Source organism: Sebastes fasciatus, chromosome 22 (assembly GCF_043250625.1).
Source record: "Sebastes fasciatus isolate fSebFas1 chromosome 22, fSebFas1.pri, whole genome shotgun sequence".
In the NCBI taxonomy this organism is placed as follows: domain Eukaryota; kingdom Metazoa; phylum Chordata; class Actinopteri; order Perciformes; family Sebastidae; genus Sebastes; species Sebastes fasciatus.
The window spans coordinates 4,168,855-4,190,791 of NC_133816.1; the positions used below are offsets into that span (position 1 = coordinate 4,168,855).

The 21,937-nt window shown below is 41.7% G+C and overlaps 1 protein-coding gene across 3 annotated transcripts in view; it reads right to left on the bottom strand.

The window, feature by feature from the left end:
* plcb3 (phospholipase C, beta 3 (phosphatidylinositol-specific)) overlaps positions 1–21,937 on the bottom strand; it is a 110,184-nt gene that overhangs the window by 6,251 nt on the left and 81,996 nt on the right. For all 3 annotated transcript variants that reach the window (XM_074623037.1, XM_074623036.1, XM_074623038.1), the window contains 23 exons: positions 17,112–17,180; positions 13,300–13,437; positions 12,056–12,135; positions 11,915–11,968; positions 11,556–11,628; positions 10,334–10,434; positions 10,005–10,171; positions 8,047–8,193; positions 7,772–7,929; positions 6,524–6,606; positions 6,019–6,103; positions 4,815–4,962; positions 3,860–3,961; positions 3,685–3,758; positions 3,500–3,596; positions 3,136–3,220; positions 2,766–2,890; positions 1,699–1,853; positions 1,449–1,610; positions 1,236–1,335; positions 826–930; positions 553–635; positions 312–447 (listed from right to left, as the gene is read on the bottom strand). In XM_074623037.1, the coding sequence (XP_074479138.1) occupies positions 312–447; positions 553–635; positions 826–930; positions 1,236–1,335; positions 1,449–1,610; positions 1,699–1,853; positions 2,766–2,890; positions 3,136–3,220; positions 3,500–3,596; positions 3,685–3,758; positions 3,860–3,961; positions 4,815–4,962; positions 6,019–6,103; positions 6,524–6,606; positions 7,772–7,929; positions 8,047–8,193; positions 10,005–10,171; positions 10,334–10,434; positions 11,556–11,628; positions 11,915–11,968; positions 12,056–12,135; positions 13,300–13,437; positions 17,112–17,180 (2,527 nt within the window). The remainder of the gene's footprint in view (positions 1–311; positions 448–552; positions 636–825; positions 931–1,235; positions 1,336–1,448; positions 1,611–1,698; positions 1,854–2,765; positions 2,891–3,135; positions 3,221–3,499; positions 3,597–3,684; positions 3,759–3,859; positions 3,962–4,814; positions 4,963–6,018; positions 6,104–6,523; positions 6,607–7,771; positions 7,930–8,046; positions 8,194–10,004; positions 10,172–10,333; positions 10,435–11,555; positions 11,629–11,914; positions 11,969–12,055; positions 12,136–13,299; positions 13,438–17,111; positions 17,181–21,937) is intronic.

Sequence of the window (21,937 nt, forward strand, 5' to 3'; positions counted from 1 at the left end):
AATTGCTAAACTTAATTCATAACCAAAACTGCCAACCCACCACCCTAAGGCAGGTGCAGTCGACCTGTTTTCTGTGTTGTCAAAAAGTAAATGGACTGGTAATGTTTCGATGGATTACACCTAGAATCTTATGCAATACTGACGACGGTAAATTAAAGGCATCAATCATTGAAAGTAATTCCAATGATCAATCTAACGTTTGTGACATTAGATTGATCACCCTTTCATAAGTGCAGCTAAATGACAGATGTGTGTGTTTGCGTGTGTTACATGTAGACGATATTTGTGACTGTGAATGTAGAGGTCTCTACCCGGTGCAGGTAACTTGATGATGTCGGGGGCTTCATCCAATGGGCAGGGAGGGGGGGTGTGGAAGGGGGAGGGGAGTCCTGGAATGATTTCGCACTCCCCCTTGGTCTCTCCCTCTTTGGGCTGGTTGGGGACATGCTGGACAAAGAGCAACAAGGAGATGAATTGAGAGTACACATTCAGTAGGCCTGTTTTTCTTTTTTCTAGTTGTTTGTTATTGTTCAACGCACAGATGTGTCCTACCTCACTGTTGTCCTCTATGAGCACAGCCAGCTGTGTCTCTCTCTTTCTGGGCTTAAGGGGGTTGGTCAGATACTCTGCGTACTCTGAGAACACACAAAAACAAGACAAAGAGTGCCTGAATGTCAGAGATAACCATAAGTCCACATATTCTGGCAAAGTGAGTTTGAAGTCTTTTATTGTAGAGCCAACTCAAGTCACAAGTCTTTGAGCAAATTCCACTTTAAGATGCTTGGCTGACCTTAATATCGCAAAGTGAAATTTATTCGTTCTTACCCTGGTGTTCATTAGGGATGTAGTCCTGAGCTTCAGTGTAAACCAGGAGAGAGGGCAGCAGGAGGGGCTGGTTCATCTCATTCTTCAGGTTGATGTAGTGGTAACCTGGAAGGAAGGAAGGAAGAAACAAATACATAAATGACTACTGTCCATTGGTGCTGGACAGTTAAAAGTACAGCAACGTGTAAATGAACGCCTGAGTGCAGACATCCGGTTACCAGACGTAGGACAAAGTTTTGCAAGTCACAAGTAAGTCTCAAGTCTTTGCACTCAATTCCCAAGTCCTAAACAAGTCACAATGCATTCTTCTCACCAAATGTAATGCCATTTTAACCACAGAGTAAATGCCGCCAACTCTCCTGCAACTTTTTTGACAGTTTTGTTGATGGGCTCTGTGTGTGTGTACTGACCAGGTCTGATGGCCGACACAGGGAGGATCCGGTGTCCAATAAACTTGCCGTTTTCTTCAAACACCGCTATCCTCAGAGAGGCCAGTGTAGGGAGGACCACCTGGAGAGAGAGAGAGAGAGAGGCACGATGACGCCACGGGAGAAGTTAAGAGAGCATTTAAGGTGAAGGGTGAGAGAAAGATTTGAAAGATATCTGAATCCTGGTATGTGCACCTTATTAAACACAAACATTTCATCATCCCACACGGGATCCAGCGAGTTCCCGTTGGACGTTTTGGTTCTGTACTTCCTCTTTGTATCAGCAGGAAGTCCAAACATGTCCACTTCCACGTACACTCCGACCTTTTTATCGGTCAGAAACTGGCCTGACATCACCTGGAGAATGTTAAATAATACACGTTTATTATAACAAAGAACTTACAGAGAACTTTAATGTCCACGTGATGACACATTTTGTCCTCACCTTAATTTTGACAGTATTGGCGACTATCCCGTCCACTATGTTTTCTGTGAAAGGGTCAAAGTGTTTGTCCGTCCTCCTCATGAACTCGGGTTTCAGCAGGTAGCCGCTGTTGCCGTTGTACTCGAACACACCCATGTTCAGCTGCATAGGGAGGTCTGGTACAGAGGAATGGAGAGATGAAGAAGGGAAGGAGGGGAAGAGGGATGAGAGAGCAAGATAAGTTGCTGTAATTTGACCTCTGTGCTTGGAATTATTTAAAAGGCTGAAGAGACTCTTTAAATTATCGTCTATTCCACCAGAGAGTAAATCTTTAAATTATTAAAGACCTTATTTAGTTAGTTTCTTGGTTTTGTGGCTAGTTTATACTTTATAGGCCTAGTTTAAGACGGGTTTCCACCAGAAGTGGACTTTTAGTCCCGGGAACTTCTTTTCAAGGAACTAAAAGGTTCTTTCAGCCCACTGTGACTGTGTGTAAATCATCTGTTGAGTGTTTGAGGGTTATTTATTTGTGCTTTAGAACGTTAACCTGAAACAATCAGAAAATAACACGTCTCTACGTCTCTCTCTTTTCTACCGCTCGCCCTCTTAGCTCGCTCGCAAGCACGATCTCTCTCTCTTTTTCCTCTCTGTCTTTTTTTAAATGAGTTGGGAAGCAGACAGCAGAGCCTAACTTTAAGTTTAATGTTATCAAACAAAGAGAAATGTTCTCCCCTCGTCCTAAATGGTACAAAATCGATACTAGAGTACTTCCTTGTTTTATAAATGAAGCTGTACAGTTGAAGCAGCGATGCTTTTGTTAGCCAATCAGCAACGGTCATCCCTGCAAACTCCGTCCCGAAAGTTCCAGTACTTTTAGAAAGTACTACCCCCCCGACCAGGTCCTTTTTGGGTGTAAAAAGGCCCCAGAAAATGTCCCCAGAACTTAATTTAGACTCTGGTCCCTGCAGTCGAAATGCAATGAGTTCCTCAAAAGGTTCTTGGCTCCGGGGAAAGTTCCTACAGTGGAAACGGGGCTATAGTATACATGCCAGAGTTAGGCCATCTGAGGCTGAACTAACTTGACTCACCGAGGGTCTGGAAGTTTAGCGCCACCATCTGGCAGCCGACGTTCCAGAAGAGCTGAGGCATGTAGTTGGAGCTGTCCACCCTCGTTCCTTTAGGGTAGATTCGACTCAGCTGATTCTTATTGTACCTGGAGGAGTGCTGTTAAGAACCAAAAACTGTATATGTGGTGTATGTGTGCACGGAACCGAAGCAGATAAAAGGCAAACATCACTTTTTAAGACTAGAGACTTTTCCTCGCTCACTACTTTCCATCACCTTGAAGAGTTCAAACACAAAAGAGGCATCTGAACACACCAAAGATTATGAACATTCACATAAACCGTATTCTTCAAAAGACAACGTTTTCAAGGAATGACAAGCTTCCCGGGATACTCGACGAACTCGATGGGGGAGTTCTTCAGGGTGTCCATGCCTTTTGTTTCCACCAACGACGACATTTCAAAGTACTTCCTCCTCTCTGGTGGACAGAAAGAGAGGGAAAGAGCAGAAAACAACTTAGAAATTGATCAAGATAATTCATGTACGACAGGTCTGATGGAGACAAGACTGATCATTAACCACAAATGAGTCCAAACAGCTGGCCTGTCTTCCTAATGAGCTACATGGGAGAGGCGCTTAAAACTAACGAGGCCTGTCCAACTCCCACTCACACACTCTTTTTCCTTCACTTCATATCTCTTCCCCGGACACAAAGTCAGGACATCTTCCTGTCTCACACACACACACACACACTTACTGTTCGCCACCTCGAAGCTCTTGAATTTGACAGGCTCGATGTAGTTGACGAGAGTCGACATCTCCTCCGTGGCGTTCACCTCGCTGCTGGCTGTACCCTGAGGGAGGCAGATAGCACCAATCCATCACTCAGCTCATCATCAGCCAGTCAAACACGCCGTGAGCTCCGTTCCCGACGGCTCTTACCTCGTCGGAGTTCGGCTTTTTCGGCTCCGTCGCTGACTCATCCTCCTCATCCTCCTCGCTTTCTCCCTCGCCTCCTGAGCGATGGAATAAACACACGTTACGCAAAACCCTATATGTGTGCCACAATGGCCGACTTTATAATCTATATCCATCTATACCTTCTTCTACAACCCACCGATGGATTTGCGAGGCTCCAAGTCTTTGGCCATCCTCTCAGCCAGCTTCTCCTCCCCGTTGGACAGGAGATGGATTCCCTCGCCGTCCGTCAGAGGGCAGTCTACGCAGATAACAGCAAACTAATAGTGTTAACATCGATGTGCAGTGGTACCTCATTTTAAGCATGTACTGTATGTGGTAGACTCATTTCGACCAGGTTTCATTCCTCCAAATACTCATTACAATTATAATAGTTTAGAATTTTCAACTAGTTTTTATTTTATTTTAGTTTTAGTTACTATTCAGAGTGTGTTTGCTCGTTTTAGTTTAGTTTCAGTTTTTCAGAAAGGTTTAGTTTTAGGTTTTATATAAGATAAGATATTCCTTTATTAGTCCCACAGTGGGGAAATTTGCAATATTTAGTTTTACTGTAGTTTTAGTTCATTTATGTTAGGGCCAGGTATAGTGTCTGACATACAAAATACATGGTTGGAAAACTGTGTAGAAATGGCCATAATGTTTGTTGTTTAATCTTCGTGCTACTTTAGTGAAGCAATTGTGTCATAGCACCATCTCCTGGAACGTCAAGTCTGTTCAATTTCTGTGGTTCAACATCACGAGAGTTGACATAAATTCATGGCGTTCTCCGTAATGATATTATAACTAACGAAAACTAATGAACTAATGAATTTACATTCATTTTTATTCTATTTTTATTTGTTTTTTTCCCCAGGCAATATCGTTTTAGTTTAGTTTTTGTTAAAGGATATAGTTTTTATTTAGTTTCCGTTTACTGAAATTATTTTTCACTGCTTATTTTGGTTTTAGTTTACTGTAATAACCCTGATTACAACCAGACATGAGGAACTTAGGAGTGAAATCAGCTGCCGTATTGCTTAAATGCGATCTAAAAGCTACAGATTCTCAGCCCTACATTGCCACGTAAAGAGACTCAGGCAGCTGGCTGCACTCACCGTTGTGGGGCGACGACTTATCCTCCGTATCTCGGCGTCGTATGCTGCCGCTACTCGAGGGTCGGTGATGTTGGTGCTTCTTCTTGTTCTTGATGAGAATCTTCCCCAGCAGCTCCTGCGGTGAGGGGAGGGTCTGACCGGGGACCAGCTGAAAGACACATGAAAGGGACTTAGTCAAAATTGAAGGTTTGGAAAAAGAAGAAAATAAAGTCTAGTTAGTATAGACTTTTTCATTGCTCCATAAATCAGAAAATACTGTCAACACCCATAAATACAATGTTTGCCGTGTTTTTAGGGATAAAATGTTCCATAAATCAGGCTATCAATGTTATATGAATAAACCCCCTCTGTAAAAATATTCAGAATATAGATAGGAATGAAATTGGAAAGTTTGGTGGATGTAAGTGTTACTGAAGTGGAGATTTCTGGCTCAGAGCATGAGAAAAAAACTCATTTTGAGAAAACTGATATGTTTACAGATATGTATTGTAAAATTTCATACATTTTACAAGACACGACAGGTGAATAGGGTATAAAAGATAATAATAGATATCACCATGAAACTTCCCCAATTGATTGACAATTGACATTAAAACACTTTTTTCTGAAATGTTATGTTTAAATATGCAAATGAGGCATTATCTAATAGCTAACTTTTGGTGAATTTAGGAGTAATCTACAGAAGCAAATAGACAAACTGTAGTACAATAAACACCTTTATGTGTATTTTGGATGTTTTCAATCCACTAGTCTGAAAGAAGACATATGAATGAATGAATGTTATGAAAAAAAAAAATTGCCCAAAATCTCAGAATTGACCAGTGCGTGAAAAGATTCTGTTTTTGCCTGGGGTGTTGAAAAATGGTTGCATTCACTAAAAGTTGTGAACAGAGAAGGGTTTATGAGGTCAACAGCAGTGCATCACAAGTTGTTATTTTAGTACAACATGGTCAAGATCATGAGCTGATCCGTGTATCACAAGCTGTTTAATGGTTGATTAACACCATGACTATGGACTCAAAGGATATCAGTGTGTTGAGAAATATACATATATATATACAGTAAATATATATGAAATTAAATAAAGTATTGACAGAGTTAATCATCGCATGTAAACTATTCATTAAAAATCGATCAGTATCACAAAACCTAAATTGTGATTTGCGATTTTTTCCGATATTTTCTCACACCCCTTCTGTCTTACCGGATATTTTTCCAGTGGATCGATGAGAAGGGCGTCTCCAAAGATGGTCCTGCAGTACTCGGCCATTTTGGCCTGCTGCTTGGCCCTGACGGAACAAGACACAGGTTAGTTCCTGGTTTACTTCAAGGAGGGTGGAGAGAGGAGATGTCTCGCGTCATACAGTATCATCGGGGTACAACTCATGCGCAGTAAAAATCTGGTCTGCACTCGCCGGAATTGAGCCAAAAGCAACACACGACCGCAGCTCCAGTTACACTGCACGTGTCATACCCCATAGCTCAAAGACCAAAAGGACCCGTGTCCCAGTCTCTTTCAATAAGCCTTGGTTTACTTCAACCTGCCACAATAGGACCAATCCATCAATAGCTCATGTTTTAGAGTAACAATTTCAATAAAAGCCTTGGATTTCGCATCTGGTTTGGTAATAAATACAGACTAAACTGCAACCCAAAATACATAGAGGTCGAGACAAACTAACCACACACACACTCAGGCGACGACTTACGAATCGACGTGGTTTTCAAAGGACAGGATGAGCGGGTACGGAGAGGTCTTGAAAGCACTCTCTGCTATCGCCTCGATCACCTCCTGCAGTCAGGGAGAGAATGAGAACTTTAAAAGGAGCTCCACTGAATAAAACCTCCAAGTACATTACGTTAAAATAAACATTTCCTCAGATTGTTAGGTGTTTCATGAGTGCTTATGAGCAAAATAGAAGTGGTACCTCATAAATCACACTTTGCCGTGTTCACAGTTATAAAGCAAAGGAGAGATCTTTTTATGATGGGAGGTTAACACATTTTGCTTCAGTTAATCTTGGCAACAGGTTTTGGCTTTCTTTAATAATATTAATAATAATAAAGACACTGAATGTGAGTGTATAATAGACTGTTGAGTCTTATTATTTACTTTGTTCAAACTGCCTGTGGTTGCTGCCTCCATATTCAGCATTTCTGAATCCACTGCAATAAAAGAATTTGCTGACCAAACCGCACAAATGCACCGAGGTTAAAGGAACAGTGTGTAATATTTCAGGAGATCTATTAGCAGAATTGGAATATAATAATCATAACTATGTTTTCCATAGTGTATAATCACCTGAAACTAAGAATTGTTGTTTTCGTTAGCTATGTTATCTACAAAGGGACCAGGTCCTCGTCACGGAGTCCACCAACGGACAAACACTGGCTCTAGAGAGAGCCTTTCGCATTTTTACGTTACCTGAAGGCCACCATAGTTCTCTGAATTTGTACTCTGCGAATCACGTTACCGCAGTCTTGCAAAGATAGGAGTGAGCGGAGGGGTACTCAGTTTGCTGCAATCTGCGACCACACCACTAGATGACGCCAAATCCTACACACTGTCCCTTTAAGAGGTCCACACACCAAGTTCCCTTGATCATTTTTTTCTATTTTTAAGAGTTGAAGGAGGAGAAATGCCGTCTCAAGCTTGTCAGGGCTTTATGACATGTATATAAAAGTCGATAAACTAGTAAGTAAATTTACAAACTCTGACTATAAACATAAAAATACTGTACTTCTTGTGTGTAGATGTAAAAACTTTCATGAATTGGCGATTTATTGGATCACTTTTATATAGTGCCAGTCATTTATACAGAGGGAAACTCTGTGACTATGAGAGTAATAACTTACACAAACTCAACCTAACCAAGGTGTCACCTTGATTAAACTGGACAAACACTTCAAGGGAATAATCCCGGGGTAATTGAATGCCACAAAGCAGTGACTAGCACCTTAAAGGGGATCTCAGTGGTCATGGTGAACCCGTGGGTGATGTACGGCTCCTCATCCTGCGGCCGGCCCTTCCAGCAGTCCAGCTCTATACAGCGACAGCCGGTCAGCAGCACCTGCCTGTACATCTCCACTGACGACGGGCCGGTCAGCTGACCCACTGCGGGCAGACAGACAAAGAAAAGGGAGGGAAAGACGGTTTTGGATCAAAAAGACGAACTATAAAGCTAGATATTAAAATGCAGCATGTGTTGGATCTGAGGTGAGTGCTTTTTACTTGTGAGGTATGTGTTGTGTGAGGAGTTGATAAAGTAGTGAGACAGCGGTTGGGTCATATCGTCGATGATGTCCAGCCTTTCTGGGGGTACGATGCCGTTTTCCTCTCCTCCCAGATATCGACTGAAAGCCTGCACACTGATCTGGTCTGCATGACAGAGAAAGAGAGAGAGACAGAGAGAGAGAGAGCGAGAGAGAGAGAGAGAGAGAGAGAGAGAGAGAGAGAGAGAGAGAGAGAGAGAGAGAGAGAGAGAGAGAGAGGGATGGGACTTGTTTACCGACTGTAAAAAAAAAAGGTCAAACTTGTTTTTGCTCATGGCAAGGACTGGAAGATACTATGCTAATTTTACGTCACGTGCTCTAGTGGTTAACTGACCAAAAGAGCAAAAGGCCTCTGTCTGAACGTCAACCGTCTGAACACTGTGGGCTGGACAGTGGATCATCTTACATATTTTGGCTTAACGGTGTCCTAGCAGAGCGGCTTACGGCAGCCAGGGCTCTGTTTGTCCCCCAGGTTTGGACAGTTTATCCACAGCAAAACACGCGGAGGACATTTCATCAAATTCACAAATGATTCCCACATTCTGGATGTTTTACAGAAGGGAAATGGATATGGGCTCGGTCAGAAGAGGATAACCTGCTGCAATAAAAGACCAGGAAATCAATCACACCTATAAACCTACTGTTATCGGAGTACTGCTGCAGCTGATAAACCAAACACAAGAGGATACAGCTGCACGTACAGTGAATTTTACAGTAACGTTTGATGAGGAAAAACTGTCATGGCCATTTTCAAAGGGGTCCCTTGACTTCTGACCTCAAGATATGTGACTGAAAATGGTTTTATGGGTACCCACGAGTCTCCCCTTTACAGACATGCCCACTTTATGATAATGTTGTTCTATTCTATTCTAAAAATGATGTTTTTAATATTTCTGCATACTGGGGTCCCTAAACAGTTTTGTAATTACATATATTGGGTATCAGTGTAAAGCTGAGACTCTGGTGGATCCAATGAGCCCAACTGTATTCATGTGTGATGATGTTAGTCCCCATAGGAGCCATTTCATTGTGGTGAGACCGTTTTTTTAAAACTTGACCTCACTGTATAAAATGACCTGTGGTGACCTCTAGGATAATCACAGCCTCATGAAACTTTACAGCCACAAACTACAGACCTAGAGCATTCAGAGGATGGATGGCTTTCCTAGCTAGATTGACAATAAGGGTTTCTGAGCAGTTTACACAACACAAGTGCTCGCCATCCAATTGCAGAAAATGCAGTTCTTGCAGAAATCTCCAAATGTCAAAAGTTTTTGATACCAAATCACAGCATGGCTTTTTCTATGGTGTTCCTCAAGGTCTTGGTGTCTTAATGTGGCATTTTGGAGGGATTATTGATTATTTTTTATCAATTCTCAAGTGGTAAAAAAATGGTTAAATTTAGCACCAAATCTGTGTAACAAATGGTATCAACCCAAAAACTGCTGCAACAACTTATGAGACATAAAGTGAGCATGGTAATGGACATCATATACTTCTGTCATAATGTTCTAAACCCTTATACACTTTTATAATTGATTTAATTAATTAATTCATGTTTATTTCTGATTAATGACTAAAACAACTTGACACTCAGTGCTGAGCAGCATCACAAATTAGTCTTCAGGTTCCCAGCTTTCAGACGATGTACACCACTTCTATGTGACATCTACTGTTGACCTGCTATCTCCCCCTAGAGACCCCCTGTACAACCCCTAAAAAAGACAAAAACAGGTCTAATGTGGGTCTCTTAGGGTTAAAAGCAAAAGCTGATTTATATTCGCTGCGATGATTCACTGCATTATTATAAACTATCTCAGAAATGAAGATCACATGTTTTAAGCAGCATCTAAATGTCTGGAATGTGAACAGAAAAATAAAAAACACACACACACACACACACTCAAAGTCACTTACCTCTCTCCAGCTGGCTGACGTTGGTCTCATATTTCTCCATGATCTGTCGGACCTGCTCTCTTTTCAGCGGGGGGTACAGCACCTCGTTCAGTCTGGAGTCTCGCTGCCTTTGGTTAATGAAGTCCATCAACTGGTCCAGAGAGATGAATGGCTTGCGCTTGGAGCCACTGGAGCGAAAGAGAAAGAGTGTGTGCGTGGTCACACACGAGGTACAGGTGGTGAGCATTATTAAAAATCCTAAAAATATAACTAGAGCATCATAACGAAAGGATTTAGGGTGGAAATTTAAATTTTCAATCACAAATCACAATTGTGAAAGCGTTACAAACCTTTCCTCAAAGATGCTTTGTATCTCGGGCCGGATACAGAGGTTGTCGAGAAACTTCTGGAAGGCGTCCCACGTAAAATCATCTGGCTTGATTCCCTCTGTCTGAAAGAGAACAGAGTAGATTGTGTTGAAAGATGCGGAGGGAAAGAGAAAGAGGGGGAAATAAAATGACCAAACTGAGGATAAAATGCAAAGTTTGACACGTGTAAATGTTGGATCACAGATCATCCCACATGCCACAGTGTCAGTAAAACTCATTCGTCTCCACTACTGATCCCCAAAGCATTAAAATCCTGCTTCCAACATACTTATACCAAACTATCAAACAGTCGTGGAGCAGATCCTCCTCAGTCTCAGTTCTCCTGTTCAACCAGCAGGAGGCACCAGAGTACAGCAACACAAAGAGAAACGCTGACGGTGCAGTTTTCACAATCTGATCCCTTATTCGAAATAGAAATGTCTTGTGACTCCAAACTGGTTTATATGAAAGATTGCACTGACTAATAACACACAAGAAACCTTGTTTTACCTTCCGGGACCACAAGCCTGCGGTACCTTACACTGCAGATACAAGCAAAGCCTTTGATAATATTGTACTCTGGGGTTTGACAGTGAAGAATGATTTTTTTGTATTTTAACAGTTGCTCTCTCTCTCTCTCTCTCTCTCTCTCTCTCAAGGAAGCCAAATTTATTAGGAAATATCGTTTGACTCCTTGGTGAAAATACTTGATATTGTGTTTATGCGACCTCAACACAAGGATTTAAAATGAATGATTTATCATTTGGGCTTATTTGCTTTCTTGCTGAAAGTTAGATGAGAAGATTGACACCACTCTCAAGTCTGTATGGTCGCTTAGCTTACCTTAGCACAAAGACTGGAAACGGGGAAACAGCTAGCCTTTCTCTGTAGCAAAATCCACCTACCAGCGTCTCTAAAGCTCACCAATTAACACGTTATATCTTGTTCGTTTAATCTGTACATAAAACATCTGTGTGACTCTAGTTGACAGTTAATTAAAGTGTCATATTTTAAGCCAACTCTCCTACAGGCCTGCAGCCTTTTTTTTTTTTTTGCGTTCCTTACATTGCAGAGGCATGCAAAGAATGCTATTCAACACCCCAGGGTGAGCGACTGCAACTGTTCAAATCTCATGTATGAACCAAAGCAATGCACACGCATATCTCGTGCAGCCCTGTGGTCAGTGATCGCGTTCGATGATTACCCTGTTATTGACGAGGCCACACTGCTCCAGAGCCGTCTCCACTCTCTTTTTATCTGAGAACATCTTGAGAATACTGGAAGAAAAAGACGGAGAGTTTAGAGAGATAACGGTCACTGTTCGAAAGTTTTTTTTTAATTTTTTTATCATGAGTCAAACTATTCATCGTTCAAAGTGTCCAGCAGAAAAAGCAAACAGTCAGCAAAGACTGAAAGGATTACATTCATGCTGGCTGCAACAGGGAGGAGAGATAAACCAGAGGTGGGAGAAAGTGGAAGAGAGACAGACAAGAGGAAAGGAAAGAAGAAGTGGAGGGCGCTGGTGTTTAAAAAAAAAAAGTGGTTGACGTGTGTGTTTCTCACTTCTTCACGGGGATCTTCCCGTCCTGATTCACCTGCAGCTTTAACTTAGTGTACCTGGAACGGACAAGAGGGAAAGGCTTTAAAAACAACAATGATCTACAGTTCCCCTAATGTCAAGATAAGACATGCACAGAGTCTTACGCTTTGAGGAGGAAGGTGTGCCGTGTTGCATTCTGGGAAAGTATGTTTGTGGCCAAAGTGAAGAGCTCATCTGTCCAAATCTGGAAACACACACACACATACACACGGCATGAGAAAACAGGCTTGTTTGACCAGTTTGTGTGTTATCAAAACTAAGTGAAACAGTTTCTATATACAACACGCACACACACAGGGGGAAAAAATCCCTCTTTACAACTCCTAAAAACAGCACATGCTTCTAAGTCAACATCGTAAAGTGAGTAATCAGCATATGGCCTGAGGAGGGAAAGAGACAAGTAGAGGAGGGATGACAAGGAAGGATGGAGTCTTTATAACAACCATCATTTATAAATGGTAAAGTAATAGTTAATTAAACTTAGTTCATAGTTATTTTATTGTTAAACAATGAAATTATAATTAATAATGTTTACTAATTATTAGTAATGCTATAATTTGTTACTTTATCATTACTTTGTGTAATAAGAAATAATTAGTTTATAAATTCGATATTGAATCATAGCTGATAGGAGACGATAACAATTACCTTCTGATTACATTAGTAAACTATTTATTAACGGTTTATTGTTGCACACATTATAACTTTTTATATCCTATATTAAGTATTTGTTAATGATTATCAAATGATTTGTAAACTTTTAAGAAATTGTTTGTAAAACATATAGAAATATTACATAGATGGACCAAAAAACAATTATTAACCATTGACAAAGTAACTATCTATCTAAATAATGTTTATAGACGCTTTACAAAGTATTCATTAACCATTTAACGAGGTATTATAATCATCAGTTGCAACTGTATAATAGCCATCTAAATATTGTTAATAGACAGTTTACAAACCAATTATTAATCATTAACAAAGTGTTACAAATATCCATCCATGTAATGCTTGTAGATGTTTTACAAACAATTTCTTAAAGGTTTACAAATGATTTTGTAATCATTACAAATACTTATAATATATATATAAAAACTTTATAATGTGTGCAACAATAAACTGTTATAATAACAAATTATAGCATTACTAATAATAAGTAAGCATTATTAATTATAATTGAATGGCTTGTTAACAGTAAAATAACTACTACCTAAATTTGAATTATCAATTTGCCATTTATAAGTGATGGTTATGATAAAGTGTTACCGGATGGAGAGATGACAGGAAAGTAGAAGTAATGTGCGTAGGTTATGGGATGTTGGTGGCGCCGGGTTTCCATGGTTACCTTGGCTGTATCTTCCTGCATAGCCTGGAAGTTGAGGAAGGAGGTGTTGACCAGGTCGTTGCCATGGACGACGGTTACCAGCTTCCCTTCGACGTTGTCGCCCTTACCGAGGCCCAGCATGTCCCGCAGCTTTGCGTCCTGACACACACACACAAACACTTTTGTACTTACAACACTCTTCAAGACAGTGGTTCTCAAACTTTTTACACCACGTACCACCTCAGAAAATATTTGACTCTCCTAGTACCACCATTATGACCAGGGGTGGGCAATTATTTTTCCTGGGGGGCCACATGAGAAACCCAGATTGTTGCCGGCAGCCAAACTAATTCTGTTGGACGTAACCTCTACTTTATTACTGCATTCATTTATAGAAAACATACTGCACACTTTTTTTTCAGCATTTATTATACTGAAAATCACTCCAAACAGCATATTGTTAAGAAAATTACATTATATGTAGCAGTTTTTGAACCGTACAGGACCGACTCTTTTGGGTAGTAATGTTTCCATTAACAAAACTTAACAAAATAGAGAATCCCCCAGCATGCCAAAATATAAAAACATGCACTGCAGGAGGGTAGCCTACTGTACACAGTACTGTACTGTACTTTGTTATTGTCATCTACAGTGGTTATTTGCATAAAAACACAATTCAAATGATTATGATTATTTAAATATTTGCTTTGATTAAAGAAATCTTGGCAAGCTGCTTAGAGCTAGCATTAGGAAGTTAAACAGGTCACAATTCTCTCTCTCATATCTATTTTATATTGATTTGAAAACATCTCCTTCAAACAACTGGATTTATTCAAGTTTCTCGCCAAAAACGACATTTTACGAGATTACATTTGAACACATCATGATAACATTGTAATTTACCTTCGCCCAATATTCATTTTTCCTGAGCCGACTTTGAACGCCTCATAATAATAACTCAATGGCACCTCCGTTAACGTTCCTATCTCCGGTATTTAGCCAGTCAGGACTGTGCTGCCCACCGGCTGCTAACAGCTAACGTTACTAACTCTCCTCCTGCTGATTTCAACACAGGTTTGTTGTTCAGTGTCGCTTTATCAGGGAAATACAGGGTGCGTCCCTCAGGTTTAGTAGCGCTATGCTGTTGAGCGCTTTTTTTTCTCTTCACTGTAGCTCCGGTCCAAAACAAACTGAAACATAATACAGCGTACATTGTGCATGCGTAACGGTGAGAAAGCAACAATACAGAGGAATCGATAGTCAGAGATTCCTCCCCGTACCACTAGAGAGAGCACGCGTACAGCCAGTGGGTCCTGTACCATAGTTTGAGAACCACTGCTTTAAGACATTGAACATGAACATGACACACACACACACACAATATATTGAGCACAACACTGGTTGGACTCCTCTCCATCCTTTCCCGCTCCTGTACCAGCTCTCTGCCTCCCAAGGAACAGTAAATGTGATGCATGTGGTGTAGCACTCTGATCTGATTAACCAAACGACTCTTTCTTCCTTTTTAGACCACTCTTTCTCTACCACCACCAACCCTCTCCAGCGCTCAACGTCTCTCCATCAATTATGCATTCTCTCCATCACTCCCGCTCTATCGTGTCCCTCTTTCATTTCAATTAAATTAATTAACTCGGATGGCTGTTTATCAAGAAAAATACTGCCGAGGCAGAGCACAAAATGTACATTTCCATTAAGCAGCCAGAGGGAGTTTAAAGAATCAGTACACTCAAAGTAGGAAAACCACACAACAGTGTCCATGTGGCTAAAGATAATACACAGACCTCACTATTGACAGTTTTCTTTGGAACCACTATCTACCAAAGAAATAGTCCTCGTAAAAATGTCGAGAGTGTGCTCTGTGTATTTTCCAGAGCAACAACAGGAACATTGCTTCTGCATATAATATTGTTGACCTTTTTAAACCGACATTAACAGGTTTGTTTGGCCAAATATAGAACATCTATAAATGATCATCTTATAAAGTTGATAAGGTGAACAAACTGTTGCTTATTTACACATCCGGCACATACAAAGCTACATCAGCATTTAATTGGAGTTATGTTTCTGGCCACCTGATGAATGTAAGTCTAATATTACCTCTCCTGTTAGCTCTGGTCTGGTCTCTATCAACTACTGAGGGAAGTAGCTCACTCCTTAGCTGCTCAATGCTCCACTATGTTCAACAGCTAGTCGCTAACGTTGTCAGTTTGCTGTTGGTGCCGGGCAGGTAGCGTACAGTTAGTTTATCAGAGCATTTATCAGAGCAAAACCTGGGCCAACTAAACCAAAGCCATCTGCACAGATGATATTCGTGATTAAAGTTGCTCCGAAGCGGATTAGGAAATGCATCTGATACAGTCTAAAATGTTGGATATGGTATCAGCGAGTACGTATATGCACCAATACAATATCACGTTATCATATCATTTATCATATCATTTATCACATGGTTTGTTACACAGAACCATCTGAGAAGCCGTCTTCTGTTCGGAGAAGGGATGAACCAATCCGTCAATCAAGAGCGAAACTAACTGAAGGCAAAAACATTGCCTTCAGTGCCGTACTTTGCTCTTCTTTCAATGACGAAATACTCTCCAGATCTATAACTGATGCTACTGCAACATCTACGCTAACCTCCTTAGGAGCCGCCATCGTTGTTTAGAATGAACAGTCGCCTCTCACTATGGTCTCACACACCTAAGCCACGACCGTAGCTGCAGTAGCTCGTCACAGGACGCTGATTGGTCCGTGCTCTGGCGAGCAGGACACAAACGCATAACTTGAAGCCTGACAAGATGGATTTTCGTGTGACAACAACACGTGTCACCACGCTACCCGAACCGTACATCCTGCTTGATCGGGACTGCGCATGTGCAACTCTCAACAGAGATGAGACACAAGCTAACGTACGTAGCTAATGCCATCTCGCTTCTTTCTCATCTCTGTTGCTAGCGGAGAGAGTAACGTTAGCCACAGCTGTCAAAATGTTACACTGGAAAATCTCTCCAGTAAAATGATGACATGTTTTTAACGCACAGGTATCGGATCGGGACTTGGTATTGGCCAAGTTCAAGTATCGGAATCGGTATTTGAGAAGGAAAAAATGGTATCGCATTATCTCTATTTGTGATAGTTGAGAGGATGGGTAGTTTTGTAATTTGGGTGAACTGGCCCTTTAAGCATTTAAACCACTCTGAAATGATGTATACCGTTATGTCATCCATTTCCTGAACACCACATTTTGGCATTACTCAGCAGTCTTAAAGGCACATTTCGTTACCACATTCGTTAACAGCAATAAAATTCACTTTTTACATAACAGCCCTAAATGTCACGCTGTAAATACTGCTGAACATGCAGGTTGTATTTCAGTTATTGCAGAATAAGCATCTATTTCATTACTTTGCTTACAGATTCTAAGTAGATTAATAGTGTAAAATGCTGCTGTATATGGAGCAGTGAAGCCTGTACTATGTCAACGCGTCCATATGTCTGAACCACTAATATGCGGCTTTATCTGTCGGCCAGATCTACGCTCTTACACAATGACTTCCTCGCCAACAGTCACTGGTTATATCACTTCCTGTCTGACGGCCCATCTGTCAGCACGCTCATTAGCGCTCTGTCACCTTGGCTCCATCAGCTGAGAGAGGAAACGCACACATACAGCGGACCCACACACACACACATGCATCTTTTGGTGACAGTCACACTTGAGCATCACATTTCTGTTCAGAGGACAAAGTTCTCAACAGCAGGAGGTGACAGCTTCTTTCTCTCACAGACACACACACGATCACACACATTATACCAACCTTTGGTACTTTGGCGTATTTCCCTGTTCTGGTGTCCATGATGGTGTTGATGTCCAGAGTCTCCACCTCCTAAAGGACAGACAGGTGTCAGTCAATCACTTGATGAGTACAGAAGAGCGTGTGCAGGACAGAAACTCAACATTAGCATCAGTAAAAGCTACATATATGAGTATATTATTTGGGCAGATTAGTCAGTATCACAGTTGAAAATCAGGGAAAGAGGAACCAGTGAGATTAGTTGTAATGCTATGAAGGAAGAGTGGTTCGTCTCTTTATTAACTTGTCATATTTTTGCCACGCTGGTGGTGTTGTTTTAGGGGATGCCGATGATGATTGGCTGGTCCGTCCACCACTTTGGTCTAGACCGAAATATTTCACTAACCATAGGATGGTTAATGGTTAACCACAGCATTTTGTTCAGACATTCTTGGCTCCTAGACAATGTGTACTGACTTTGGTGATCCTTTAAAGAGGTTTAATTCTGTTGATAACTATAGACTGGATTGCCATGACATTTGGTGCAGACGTTCATGTGTCCATAAGGAAGAACTGTAATCACGTCGGTCATATTTTCAACTAAGGATGGCGGTAAACGTAAAGTTAAGGGATCGTCAAATACATGCAAAACTAAAGACATTCCCATTAGCCGCAGCTTTACTTTGTGCTAAGTAGCAAATGTTAGCATGCTAACACATTAAAGAGGACGACGCCCCAGCTCAGCTCTAACTAGCTTTGTTTGAGGGCGTGCCAAACTAGCCGCTATGCAGGTATTATGCAAATTAGTTACTTGGTGACATCACCACGTCACGGAAGAAAAGGCGGGACTTCAAGGGAGGCGTTTCAGGCAGTGTCAGGAGCAGTGTTTCTGTGGGGGAGAGTAACTCCCTTTGGCCTGGACTTTGGGCTTTGTAACTGTGCAGCCCTTTTACATGCACAAAAAACTATATAACACACTAAAGGAAAGGGGAAGAGGTATAATAGGTCCTCTTTAGACTACGATGGTGAACATGGAAAACATGATGCTAGCATTTAGCTCAAAGCACCACTATGTCCTAGTACGGCCTCACAGAGCCACTAGCATTGCTGTGGACTCTCAGTCTAATATCTATTCTATTTGTATGAGATATAGATTGAGTTGGTGGCGGTTTCCTACAGTTCAAACTTCAAAAAATTAATGAAACGTTTACAAAAAAAGTGAACAGGGAATGTACCTTAACTGATTAGTATGTCTATGCAAAATGATGCCCTGACAGTTCAGTTTTATATCAATATTTTCTGCTGTTTGCAATTTATGTAAGAAGCAGCAAGCAGAAATGCTGATGGAACTAAATTGTGTTTTGGGTTTTTCTCCTCCTTCCATTAATTCCACTTATATCAGACTCCCTGCTACTCCAGACATAAAACACAGCCAGTGACATATGAACTCTGTGTTTGTGTGAGACAGTGGAAAAAAAGAGAGACCGTTTGGAATAGATTTGCATGACTGATGCTGCGACACTAATACCGTATGTATGCAAGCACACATAGGAAATAGGAATAGGAAAATAGTTGCGCTTCATCAACAGCAAGCAAGGCGGCCGACGGCACCTCATAACCAGAAGGATAACGTGGTCTGGAAGTGAAGACGAAGCAAGAGGAGGGGGGTGGACAAGAGGACGAGTGTGGTCATAAAAGCCGGCCATAAACACAGAGGAGGACGCACCGTAAATATTTGTTTAGCCCTGCACTCATTCCCCAGGCTGTCTTACTACATCTAAGTCACTAATCTAATGTCGTTTTCTCCTCATCTTTCTCTCCATCTCTGCGTGGCTTTGAGTGCATTTTTAGGACACTATTTACATTTTTTCCCTCTGTCCTAACGTGTAAAAACATCAAATGTTTATGTCTCTCTTCCTGTTATCTGTCTGACTCTATCTATGACTGTTTGTCAAAGGTCTCCTTGCCCTTGTTTTATCCATGTTCTCCACATATTTCCTTTCCAAAAACAACAGCAAAGACAAACTCACAAAGTCACTATCCTATTGAAACTCGTGTCTTCCTCATTCCTTCTTTCGTTACTTCACTTTGGTTGTGATGTCATCGCCCTCCCCTGGGACTGGCAACAAGTAATAAAAGGTCGGAAGTGTTGAACCAATTGGATTAAACTCCATCTCAAACTTTGTCCTCTGATTGGCCTGTGGAGAATAACTCTACTTCCTGGGGGAATAAATCACTTCTGGGTCTGTAGGACACACACACGCATAGACATACGTGCACACACACACACCTCCTCTCCCACAGGCCGTGGTTTCATTCTGCCATCGCCATGGTGACTCCTTGGAGACCGCAGTAATGAGACTACAACTTTGTCGGCCGCCTGTGTGTCTTTAACAGTTCACATTTTCTCACCGGCTAGTAATGCAAACCACACAGACGCAGGCATATCCTCGACATGCAGGTCCCGACTTGTGAAACATCCTGACCTGTTGAGCAAGACAGGGTGTATGTGAGAGTGTGTGTGTAGGTGTGTGCAAGTGCAAAAGGCTTCAGCACATGTGACACAGAAGCGTGAGCAATTCTTCACGAGCAAATCTTCACTCAAGAGGAGTGCAAATGTGTCGGCGTGTGATCAGAAAAGTGTGTGAACGCCAAGTGAAATGTGTGTTTTCAGGCACATGGCTGCGTATGCGAGCGCACGGCGCGGTGCGTGTGTCCGCGTGAAGGTCGGTCATCTCACATTCCTAACATATTCCGGCCTTCTGCTCAGTTAGCGCATGTGTATTTATGTGTGTTCGAGTGTGTAATATTTAGCTAGTCGTGGCAGCTGTAGCGCTCCATTCATCTCTCCGTGTGCTGCCGGGTCCAAACACAGCTCACTCCCATTTATCACTTCAGACTCGGCTGCAGGCTCATTATTGCTCCAAATGAGTCTGGGTGAGAGTTTTCCAGGAGTTATGTTGTGATAAAGTGCTACAATTTACTTTAATTTACCATTTCTTGGTGGACGGAAGAACTCTGCCTCGTGTACTCCTGCCTCAGTTAGTGATTTCCTACATTCTCCAGAATGCACCACTTCTAGAGAGTGCCCTGGACTTAGCTGCTGATTACATGAGCAGGGAGTGTGTATTGCACACTTTATTCAAAGCAATGCATGTGCTGCTACAATGCAGTCTGGTCTATTGTTTCTAGAAGAAGCTCATCCTTCCTCTCTGGTGACGAGGAAGCGATACCAATATTGCTGTTGATGTTTTAGATTAAATTCATATTTCCTGCTATTAACCACAGGAGCACTTTACTGAGCTATTGCTGCCAAACAGTGGTGTATCTTATAGTCTGCTTAACTGTGATCTATGCATTCAGTTAGCATATACACAAAAGCTGTGTCCGACATCATTCACTCTTTGGCGCATCAGAGCCGCGTTATCCACGCAGAGTCGGACGGCGGAGCTACAAACTCAAAGTGAAAGTGTCTGCTCCGTACGGAGTCTCAGCACAGAGCAGCTGGAGTCAGATTTCACACACTTGTCACGAGACGAGAGAGAGAGAGTTGACAGACAAGACCATGGCGTATGATTTGGTGTCAAAGCTGAAAGCAAAAGCGCCTAATTGGCAGTATTTCAGATTTAAAGCCAATGCTGTAAGGGAACAATAACGTTAATGAGGCAATCGCCGTGAGGAGGACGGAACGGCCACAGCCCGTGTGCGCGGCGGAGTGTCGCTGGGTGGAAACGGCAAGGTTTCACAGATCGGAGGAAAACAACCAATCAGGGCCGAGCTGGAGTCCTGCCGTCTCTGAGCAGCTGTCAATCACTTGCAAACTCCGATCAAACGGTCAAACTAGGCAGCGCTGATCAAATATGAATCAATATTCTGGTACTGTAATGCCTATTTCTCTCCTCAAATGTTTTCAGAATCATCTTGTAGTGTACTGTTTAACTGTAAAATGAGAAAGTTTGTGACCCGGCAGCCATGTTGAGATCAGTTGAGGAAATACCAAGCACCGCCCACCAGCCGGAGCAAACTTTCTCATTTTACAGCTAAACAGTACACTACAAGATGTTTCTGAAAACATTTGAGGAGAGAAATAGGCATTACAGTAACAGAATATTGATTCATAATTGATCAGCGCTGCCTAGTTTGCACATTTAATTGGAGTTTGCGAGTGATTGACAGCTGCCTCCGTTGAATGAACAGCCAATAGGAACGCTCTCTCTCTCTGAAATGACCTGTGATTGGCAAAAGCCTGAAAACAGAGCCATGAGAAGGTGCAGAAGTCTAGTTATCTTTCATAACACTTGGATTACAATATGCTGAAAGGTTATTATGGAACCTTTGCCCAATGATGCCAAAAACATTCTCCCTACTGGCACCTGAAGTCTGACAGCGAACTGAACAGATTCAATCTATTTATCGGACAGACATGAGAGTGGTATTGATCTTCTCATCTAACTGCAAGAAAACAAGTTAGTGGATTTCCCAAAATGTTGGACTATTGCTCTAAATAAAATGTTATTTTTTCCCTTCCAGGGTATCGTTAAGCCGCCCACACAATATCAGCAGTAAAAACGCTCAGTATGGGGAGAGCGGTGCCATTTTTTTGGGACATATTTTACCTGCTGCCTCAGTTAAGTGAAAAAGTCTTATCATGTGAAGGCAGCTTAAGGGTATTCTTTTGTGCTGTGCTGCAGTTGCGTGCATAGTTGGTTTTTGATCCAACAATTGCTATTAGATTAGTCTATATTTAGACACAAGTACAGTAAATGTTAAGTGTGCTTTGATTAGGCCCCTCGTTCACTTCCTTCATTTCTTTGATTCACTCTTCACATCCCCTCCTCCCTCCTGCCCTG